Here is an 11,536-nt window from a genome sequence, read left to right as displayed (position 1 = left end):
CAAGAATAGATGTGGAAGTAACTGGTAGTGATGTAGAGTTATTATAGCCTGATAATTTAAAATTTTCAGAGAGTAAACTAGCTATATGAATGTTATTGGCCACTTACCCAAAAAGAACTACTGGAGTGTGAAATCACTGCTCAAATAAAAAAGCAGGCAAAAGGGCAGAGTTGTATTAATGGGAGATTTTAATTCCCGGGCACAGAGAAAAGAGTACATTAAATGGAGGAAATAAGGCTGGAGGTATGTTAGTAGTGAGAGTATAGAAGTGCAATTTAATCCAAAATGTGCAACAACCAATGAGAAGTGGGACAATATTGGAGTTGGCATGAAAAGATAGACAAGATATAATTGAGGACAGAAAGGTATGGGGGAAATGTGAGATCATTCCAAAGCTCCTTAGGTTTTATTAAAGCTTTCCTAATTAAAGGGAAATCTGAATTGTGTATTTTAGGGATGGAATAACCCCCTCCCCAAAGTTAGCCATGCAAGTGACTTGTAGATGGTGACATATTTTCAAAGCTGCTTAGGGGATCTGAATGCCCAATTAAAATTAATGGAAACTGGGCATCCAAATCCCTTAGGCTTCTCTGAAAATCTCAGCCATTGTCTACACTATAGCTATTTTTTTCTTAAACTTTTTCTCTCTACCTAACATCCATAGCTGCTTTTTCCACAGGCTCTCATAGGTGGAATATGGGCCCAATAAATGTTAGAGTTCAGGCTCAGCTGTCAAACCCATGATGTTCAAGTGGTCTTGAATGGAGGCAAAAAGAGTCCACCCATCCCTATGGATGGATAAGCAATGTTAAGTAGTATCTGCAGAGATCTAACATTAGCGAATATATCTGAACGGGAAATGCCAAATCATCAGCTGGTGAAAATGGACCAAGCTCCACTGAAGGCAATGCTCCGCTCCCATTCATACCAGCTGAGGATTTGACCTATAATATTTACCTCCATTTGTGATACCATTTTCAAGGCTACTGTTAAAATCACAAATTACATACAACCTTGCAATGTATGCATCTGACCAGTGCATGTTGCAACCTTCCAGTTGCAAGGCTTTCAAGTCCACTAAGGCCACTTTGTGCCATGTAAGCAGAGCAAAATAGCCTTACAATGGCTGGAGATAACCAATGCTGTACTTCTCCTGTGCAGGAGAACTCTGCTGGCAAAAGTGTGGCACCACCCCCTGTGCTACCCACCTCATTGTCCCCAGTGTAAGGGCACATTGAGGGCATTCTGTTGGGCATGGCATCTAGGTGACAGGGAAGAGGTGTGCTGAAGTGAAGCTCAGTTATGCCTGATCCTTCACTGATGTAAGATCCCTCAGGAACCTTATGGCGGTGGCATAAATTAGTTGCTCTTGTGTATCTCTCAGTTGCGCTGAGGCTGGGCAGCTCTGAATCAGGGAACTGCAACCAGCCCAATGTGACACTCCACCCACGTCCTTCCCCTTCCACTTCATTCATGTGGAGTGTGAATGATTAGAAGATCAAACTCATGGCATTATCGGAATATCACAGAAAAAAAAATCTCGGTCTGACTTTGAGAAGAAATCCAACCTTCCATTACACTTTGTATATTTCTACAATATCTGGCATTCCTTGACATCTTTCTTCAACACATTGGAATAATTTTTCCAAAACTAAGCAGATTAAGAGGATCTTCTACTTTCAAAATTTTTTTTGGGAAAAAAGTTCAAAATTAAAATTCTAAAACACAGTAGAAGAGAAAACAGGAGGGGAATGAAAACGTGTCCTGAATATGATCAGTATCCTCGGAACACCAGATCATTAACTCTTGGAATCACCTTCCAATAACACCATTAAATGCTGGAGAAACAAAAGGGGAACTTACTCAGATGTTATCTCCCAAAACCGAGTTGCTGCTTTGAATAATTACTTTCTCCAAGATACCCCTCTCTCCCTCTCTAGCATTGCCTCTACCTTTCCACCTGAATTACCCCTCCCCTCCCCAGCCAATCTTCTGCCATGTATACTTGCTTCCCAGACTAAGTCTCCTTCTGTCCCAAAATCCTATCCATCGTCTTAGAGTTCCTGAGCCTCTTAGTTCTTTGCCTGCTTGCAACAACCCTTAGACCCTTAAAGTCAGTGAGTGCTCCAACTGTAATTATCAGGAAGAAAACCATCTGATGTGCATTCCATACTTTGGTGAAGGGCACCATAAAAAACTCTGAGATGGAGAGGTGCTGCTCCATGAGGGATGGTGGTATATGGGTTCATCAGTTCTAGGGATGTTAATGGTGCTGGAGGCTGTGAGGGTGGCAATGGAAGATAAATACAGGTAAGTAGGATGAAAAGAGACATATTTGTGTGCAGTTAAAATTTGCATCAGTGCAAGGTGGCAGCAGTTGCCCCACAGACTTCATGCCTTGTAATGAAGGGAAAGGTCTATCATGAGCTGTCTTTTTAGTGGTGATATGTGAATAGACTGTGGCATGGGGGCTGATTCAGATCTCCCACTGTTTTACATGAGTCAAACGGCATGGAATTCAATGGAGTTACTCCTAATTTACACCAGACTCAGACCATCTTTGTTTCCTTCTCTCACTTTTCACTTTACACCTTCTTTCGTGTCACTCCTACACTTAGAGCAGCTGCCTTCTTCCATGCCAACAACCCTTAATCTTCTTTCAAATCCCCCCTGAAAACCCAAGTCTTTAATGAAGCCTTCCAACTTTGATCACCATGCCAAGGCTAGCCATTCTTCCTCTTCCTTTTGAGTTATTAGCCTACATTTGTCTGGATTAGATTGCAGACTCCTCTGAGCAAGAATCTTCTTTTGTAGGTGTCTGTAAAATGTGATGTACCACTTGCGGTGTTCCATAAATAATAAATAACTCATCTCAGTCAACATACCAATGTGTTACATGGCTTTCCCTTCTTTGCTAAGAGACATTGCCCACAGGTCACCAGAGACTGTAGTCCCCTCTCATAGATTATAAGAGCAGTTTCCAGTCTGTGCTTTCACACATGCTGTTCTGAAATATAATGAAGAATATTTCAATCTTCTATTCAGTAATAATGTGTATTGAATTGTTTTTGAGTGAATTAAATGAAGATTATTATCAAGACCATACTCTGTCAGTTAAAAAGAATGCATATGAATGAGTGTAATTCATTCATTGATTGATGGAGCGAGTATTTCCAAGCATGTCACAAATCTACATTCCTGAGGGCTGGATCTCTGAGTTAGCTGAAAGATGTGTACAAGGACATGTAGTTCAGAGAGTTCCTTGCTCTACAGGCATTCCTGGACATTTTTCCTCACTAGCCACTTACAATATATTACACTGAGGAAATTTGCTTTGTTGTTAGTTTCAGGCACAAGAATGTGAAGAACAGGTGTGTGGGGTTAGAATGTCCCCATGTCAATACATTTGTGACAGGAAAACTCCCAAAAAGTTGCTCAGGATTTTTCCCAAAATTTCTAAACCTGGGAGGACCTCAGCAGGTGCCATGGACTTCCTTCTCCATGCACTCACTTTCTGATTCGCCATCTTAGCCAATCCTTTACACACAACTGTATGCTTCCCTCTAAAAGTTCCTGATTCCCTAACCTGCTGCATTTATCTACTTGTGGTAAGGTTCAGCAGCCCATTTACACCTTTTGTGGATCTCATTCCCCCTCAAGGAGAGAACTGGGGCATGCTACCCTATCTGTAGTATAATGTTTTCCTAATTAGGGTGTGACTAGGTGTCCCCCAAATCTTCCCTGGTTTATCTTCTCCTACTTCCCCAACTTCAGTCAAGTCATCTCAACTGGATGTGGCCCATTGCCTGTGCATCTAGTAATCTCTTCACTGGGTCCATTAATAATTCACACAGTATGTAGTGAGGTAGAGGTGCTGGGAAATTCAGAGCCTGCAAGACCACTCCCATGAGAGCTGCTAACTTTGTTCCTGAATCAGACTTTTCTGAATCTGCACAAGCAAAAGACCTGACAGTTCTTCTCCAACTCTAATTTCCGCAATCTGTCCTAATATAGCATCCTGGAACAGCAAGAGTTGAGTGGAGACCTCTCAAAATTAGACACAGTGGCCATGCTGACATAAGGAATAAAGCTGAAATGCTAAAACATGTTAAAATTCTAGTGAAGACAAAGTTATTTTAACATGTTAGCTGGTAGAGATAATTTTAATGGTAGTTAATGCATATTAGTTAACACATTAAAAAGCATACTTTTTCCCACTGGTAAAAACATGGTCAGTATGTAGCACCAAAAATGCACAAGTCTGAGCTCATGCATAAGTCTACAGAGAGTATAACCTAACCCAACTAAAGAATAGTACTTAGGAAAAGACTTGAGAGACTGTATTACAGTTATGTGCATAATGTTTTTGACAGCAGTATAACAAAATAGTGTAGGGAAAAGATTTCTGGTAGTAGAAAGCTCTTTAATCTGGCAGACATAGGAATAACAAGATCCAATGGGTGGAAACTGGAACTGGACAAATTCAGATTAAAAATAACACAGTTTTAAATATGTGAGGGTAATTAACCATTGAAACAACTTATCCAGGGATGTAATGGATCTCTGTTACTTGAGATCTTTAAATCAGGATTGATTCTCTTTCTAAAATTTATGTTCTAGCTGAAGCAGGAGTTATGTGCTTGATGCAGGAATCACTGAGTGAAATTCTATTCCATAACAGTTCCTGTGTTATGCAAGAAGTCAGGCTAGATGATTATAATGATCCTCTCTGGCCTTAAAATCTATGATTCTGGGGGGCAGGGTATTTCTTTTATTTTATGTTTATACAGTGAGGGCTCCTGACAATACAAATAAATAATAGTGAAACCAGGTTCTAATATGCATACACATGTTCTATGATAAAGATATACCTAAAAGACTTGGATATACCATAAGGATAAAGGTCAAAACCACTGATGTTCAGCAAATGAGAAATATAGGCATTCCTGGGCAATCAGACTGTATGTGAATATAGTAAACACATGAAAATATGAACTTTTTTTGCCTCTTAAAGGAAATAATTTTATTTAGAGCCTACTTGGAAGGTAAAATGTATCCTTTAGTATTTAAAAATAATACATTTAAAATAGAAAATAAAATCTCTTCCCTGTCATCTTTGGTTTCCTATTGATATCCAGCTTGAGATGAAGCTACAGAAGTTACAAAGACTCAGTGAACACACAGCTGAAATTAAACATCTGGTATACAACCTGTGTATCAGAAGCTTTAGAGTCCTGTGGCCTCCAGAATTATTTTTTCTGAAGAAACTAGAGAAGGAAAATTGCAGAGAAAAATAAAGCTTGAAGATCACTCTCATTGACAGCAAGGCAGTTATATATATGGAGTGGAAAACATTTATATCCCAATTTACTCAACACTACAGTAATGGCTATTGATCTCCAGGAACAGGATAAGAGATATTTAAAATTATCTTGATTCAAGTGGTTCTGGGAATCTCCTTTTCTTTGCTGACCTAAGCACAGTCTGATACCACATCCCCAGTTGCCTGCCTTTCTTTCGCTCTCTCTCTCTCCCTCACTCTCTTTTTTATTTTACATTTGACTTTATTCTCTCTCCTTCGCTTCTTCTCCATCTCCACTTTTTCCATGTCTTCCTCCTCCACTTCCTTTTCTATCTGTGTGATTGATATGGTACATAGACAAGGTACATGTAAAAACAGACAGAATTCATGGACTGTAGCATACAGTGCATTCTTGTGCCTACTATAAGGACTGAGACATACAATAGCTTTGCAGTCTGACTAGCAGATAAATTCTACTTTCAAAGTAATAAAAGCATAAGTCACCTGTCTCTGGCTGAAATCTTTTAGCCTCTAGAGCACTCAGAAATCTAATGTGGAATCTCTTTTGAAGGTTAAAAAATGGTCACCCATTAATGAGTGCTCTAGGAGGGACTGAAAAGACAAGCTTGCCAAGGATGATATGCATTCATTCTTTATTACTTTTACCAAATTAGTGAAATTCTGTTAATCCTTTAGTGAGGTAACATGTCAGAAGGTAAAGTTTTGGTCTATTATAAGGATACTCAGGGGTTTACAAACAAATATTATAAACACAAAAATATTTGTTTGCAAAGTCTTAAGTATCATTATTATATTTCATATTGTCTTGATCAATGTAAAGTTTTCAGGTGGCTGGCCTACTCCCTGCAATGCATACTGTAGCACCACACATTAAACGACAGTTCCTTAAAAGTCTTCTAGGCACAGAATTGTATAAATGTGTACCTGTGCAGGACTCCCCCGGTTGTTTTTAATTACAAACATGCTCTGGGTAGCCCTGGCCTTATCATTAATGCATTTGTACTGATTATGCTCATTTCCTAGCACCATTTCCCCAGGGCTTAGAGACAGAAAGCACAGTAAGTGTATGCAAACATCTGCTACTCCACCCAAACACACTCTTCTTTCAGTCCAGTCACCAGAAACTTCACTAAGCAGATTTATGTAACTTTGCACTGAAGTACCAATACCGTGATGAAGCTCCCAGGGTTCAGTTGGCACCGTCAAGTAAAAGAAAGATCAACGTCGCTTTTATCTCTCCCAAGGCTCACACTCCCCACCCCCCCAAAGCACGGGAAGGCCCCATGCACTTTTCCCATTGCCCATCAGCAAGACACCTGCTTCCTGCGCCTGTTGCCCAAGGGCTAAAAGGGAAGCAAGTCAGGTAGCAGCTCCTAACTGCCTGGGCTAATTCCTGATGCGGGGCTGGTAATGGGGGTGTGTGTGTAAGGGGGCGGGGGGGAACTCCCACTTTACCTCCCTCCCACCCTCGCCTCCAGCCAGGAGTGGTGCATCGAGACGTTATTTCCAGGAGCTGTCCATGAGCTCATCAGCGGCCCAGCCTCCTCGCTCCTCTCCCTGAGCGCGGCTAGAATAATCCCAGCGCTAGCGCCGCTCCCCACCCCCTCGCTAGCTCGCTCGCACACACGGGCTGGAGGAGACTGGAAGCAGAAGGGCTGGTGCGCGCCTGCAGCAGAAGCCGCCCCGCCGCGGAGCCCGGGCGGAGGCACAGCCGCACCGCCGCTGACTTCTACCGGCAAGGTCATGCACTGACCGGCTCCCAGCCCTTCCCTCCCACCGCGGCAGTGCGCGCAGGGGGCCTGGCTGGCCGGGACGGCGCGGTGCTCTGCAGGGGCCGCGCCGGGCGGGAAAGGGAGAAGCGGGGCTCTGGGATGAGCAGAGCTCCCTCCTCCTGCCCTTGGCGCTGTCAGAGGCGAGGCCGGGAGGCGGCTGCGGCGGCCGCAGGCAGACACCGGGCAGCAGGGCTGGGGAGAGCAAAGTGACAGCGAGAAGGAGCCCAGGAGCAGGAAGATGGCTTCCCCCACCTCCCCCGGGCCGGGAGGCGGGTCCTCTCCCCCCGCCGGCCAGCCACGCATTCGCCAGGTGGGTGCACCCTGGAGAGGGCACATAGCTTGGGCCTGACACACAGTGCCTCACGGCACCCACTGCATGGCACTGACACAGGGTGCCTCACAACGCACGGCATGGCACTGACACACACACTGCCTCACAGCACCCACTGCATGGCACTGACACACACCACCTCACAATGCACTGCATGGCACTGACACACACAGTGCCTCACGGCACCCACTGCATGGCACTGACACAGGGTGCCTCACAACGCACGGCATGGCACTGACACACACACTGCCTCACAGCACCCACTGCATGGCACTGACACACACAGTGCCTCACGGCACCCACTGCATGGCACTGACACAGACACACACCACCTCACAACGCACTGCATGGCACTGACACACACACAGTGCCTCACGGCACCCAGTGCATGGCACTGACACACACAGTGCCTCACAGCACCCAGTGCATGGCACTGACACACACAGTGCCTCACAGCACCCAGTGCATGGCACTGACACACACAGTGCCTCACGGCACCCACTGCATGGCACTGACACAGACACACACCACCTCACAACGCACTGCATGGCACTGACACACACACAGTGCCTCACGGCACCCAGTGCATGGCACTGACACACACAGTGCCTCACAGCACCCAGTGCATGGCACTGACACACACCACCTCACAACGCACTGCATGGCACTGACACACACACAGTGCCTCCCGGCACCCACTGCATGGCACTGACACACACAGTGCCTCTCAGCACCCACTGCATGGCACTGACACAAGGTGCCTCACAACGCACTGCATGGCACTGACACACACACAGTGCCTCACGGCACCCACTGCATGGCACTGACACACACAGTGCCTCACGGCACCCACTGCATGGCACTGACACACACAGTGCCTCACGGCACCCACTGCATGGCACTGACACAGGGTGCCTCACAACGCACGGCATGGCACTGACACACACACTGCCTCACAGCACCCACTGCATGGCACTGACACACACCACCTCACAACGCACTGCATGGCACTGACACACACAGTGCCTCACGGCACCCACTGCATGGCACTGACACACACCACCTCACAACGCACTGCATGGCACTGACACACACAGTGCCTCACGGCACCCACTGCATGGCACTGACACAGGGTGCCTCACAACGCACGGCATGGCACTGACACACACACTGCCTCACAGCACCCACTGCATGGCACTGACACACACAGTGCCTCACGGCACCCACTGCATGGCACTGACACAGACACACACCACCTCACAACGCACTGCATGGCACTGACACACACACAGTGCCTCACGGCACCCAGTGCATGGCACTGACACACACAGTGCCTCACAGCACCCAGTGCATGGCACTGACACACACAGTGCCTCACAGCACCCAGTGCATGGCACTGACACACACAGTGCCTCACAGCACCCAGTGCATGGCACTGACACACACAGTGCCTCACGGCACCCACTGCATGGCACTGACACAGACACACACCACCTCACAACGCACTGCATGGCACTGACACACACACAGTGCCTCATGGCACCCAGTGCATGGCACTGACACACACCACCTCACAACGCACTGCATGGCACTGACACACACACAGTGCCTCCCGGCACCCACTGCATGGCACTGACACACACAGTGCCTCTCAGCACCCACTGCATGGCACTGACACAAGGTGCCTCACAACGCACTGCATGGCACTGACACACACACAGTGCCTCACGGCACCCACTGCATGGCACTGACACACACAGTGCCTCACGGCACCCACTGCATGGCACTGACACACACAGTGCCTCACAGCACCCACTGCATGGCACTGACACACACCACCTCACAACGCACTGCCTTGCACTGACACAGGGTGCTTCACGACGCATTGCATGGCACTGACACACACAGTGCCTCCCAGCACCCACTGCATGGCACTGACACACACAGTGCCTTACAATGCACTGCATGGCACTGACACACACCACCTCACAATGCACTGCATGGTGCTTACACACACCATCTCACAACACACTGCGTGGCACTGACACACAGTGTCTCACAGTACACTGCATGGCACTAACATATACTGCCTCACAATACGCTGCATGGTATTGGCACAACCACACATTGTGATAACATCCTGGCACACATTGACTTGATTCCACACACTACACACATTACAAGGCACTGGCACACAACACAGTCTGCATGGAATGCATAACGCAGAGTAACGTACACTCCCCATACACCCCAAACACACAAACACTTCACACTGACACCATGTGTCACACATAGCAGACACACATCTGACACAGAGAGCACTGAAACAAATATGACAGATGACACAAACACTATGTGTGTTGAAACATCACAGACACACACAAAGCCTGATTCATTCATCTCACACACAAAACACTGCACGTGAGAAACACCACAAAACCTGGAATAGTCAAATACCAGGCCACTGTACCACAGATAAACACCACTTGTCTCTCTCTCTCTCTCTCACACACACACAGACACACTGTTTCTTATTGTGTTCTAGAGGAATGCGGGTTTCTATTTGTACTGTGCCATATAAGGGGGCTGAAGCTATCTGGGTGTCTTAAGAGCTGTGTGGTGTATGCTTGTGATCTGCAGAAGCACTGATGACAGGAAGGGTGGCACAGAGGCAGTATGTCAATATGTGTAGGCGTGAGTGTGACCTTTCTTGGCTGTGTTATTATTATCATGCTCTGATGGGACACAGGGATGGCAATGGTGGCTCTGACACAGGAGGAAGCAGGCTAAGGACGGAGTTTGGAGTTTTCCTTGGTTACCTGCTCAGCTAGGATTGGGCTTCAGGAAATGAAGTGGGGATATGTGAGGAGAGGAGAGGGCAGGTTTTTTTCTCTGTAAGTGGTCAGAGTTGCAGTTGTTGGGAAGGGAGAAATTCAATGCCAACATGGAATAGTCAAGATAACATCTAGAAATGCTCTCAAGTGTTATGCTCACCTTCCATTTACATTGCTTTCCACATCAGGACCTCCAAGGGTTCATGGTCTGACTCATGTAAGTGGTAGTATTGTAAGGACTCTCTCATTTCTTTCCCCTTCATTCCACTTGTTTGGCAACACAGTGAAAAATTAAGGAGTTATTGCTCTATCTGTCTGTAACCTAATTAAGTTCTCGTGACAAAGCTGTAATGGGTCTTTCTTTTGACTGCCGTCTTGCTGCCTCTGTCTCTTCCCGATAAGATATCTGTACTGTTGAAATCTAATAAATATGCTCCCCAGTGACATGCTCTAAATTGTCTAAAATGAATTCAGTTGTAGAAAGCAAGACCCTATGTTGTGATGGTGCTCACTCTGCAATGTGGTACCGCCCTGTTAAAGAGAGAGCGCTGATGACAATATTCCTGTATGTCTCTTTAAACAGAACTCACTGTTGCAATGATTGTGTATTTCTGATATTTACATGACAAGGATTTGGAAACCCGTTAATACTTCCTAAATAAATACCTAGAAGCAGGACCCTAGTTGCTATGGAATTACATTAGAATTATGACAAAAAACACATGGGCTTTTCCCATCACTGTGTATCAGTAATGTAGAACCCCTCCCAACGCAGTGAGCTAGATGATGTCATTTTATGAACATTGATGATGAGGGATCCAAAAACCAAAGTATCACTGAGTTTTAAACAAAGGCAGAAGGACTGAAAGGTAAAGCACCGAAAGAAAACAGTTAATTATTAATCTATTGACTTATCTCTCCTCTCTTCACATTCTAATATAAATATATAAACAAAACTGTTTCAGAGTGTGCATGTGTATACATGCATGTATGTTAATTATAATACTCGTGTATATACAATCTTGTGTATGCACACACATTGAATTATATCAGGATGCCAAGAGATTAATACAAAGTTACATTAAAACAATGTCAATAACAGTAGCTATGTATTGACAAATATTTTAGGCTGTGTTACTATAGTGGCTGAGACGTGTTTATTGAAGCACGTGAATACAATTCTTAATTAATATAATTCAGCAATTTCCAGGCTACTGTTCCATTTCCTGTTTTTTTTGTAACACTCTTGCACCTCTTTGCAAAAAAGAACTGTAAA

General features: G+C 45.4%; 1 protein-coding gene across 1 annotated transcript in view; it reads left to right on the top strand.

Annotated features, from left to right (window-relative positions):
- The first annotated feature begins 6,928 nt into the window (after positions 1-6,928).
- ANK2 (ankyrin 2) overlaps positions 6,929-11,536 on the top strand; it is a 591,714-nt gene continuing 587,106 nt past the window's right edge. Inside the window, exon 1 of the mRNA XM_050943952.1 lies at positions 6,929-7,405. Within this exon, the coding sequence (XP_050799909.1) occupies positions 7,334-7,405 (72 nt within the window). The 5' untranslated portion in view covers positions 6,929-7,333. The remainder of the gene's footprint in view (positions 7,406-11,536) is intronic.

The sequence above is a fragment of the Gopherus flavomarginatus genome, chromosome 3, assembly GCF_025201925.1.
Source record: "Gopherus flavomarginatus isolate rGopFla2 chromosome 3, rGopFla2.mat.asm, whole genome shotgun sequence".
NCBI lineage: Eukaryota > Metazoa > Chordata > Testudines > Testudinidae > Gopherus > Gopherus flavomarginatus.
This window is presented reverse-complemented; position numbering and strand designations above follow the sequence as displayed.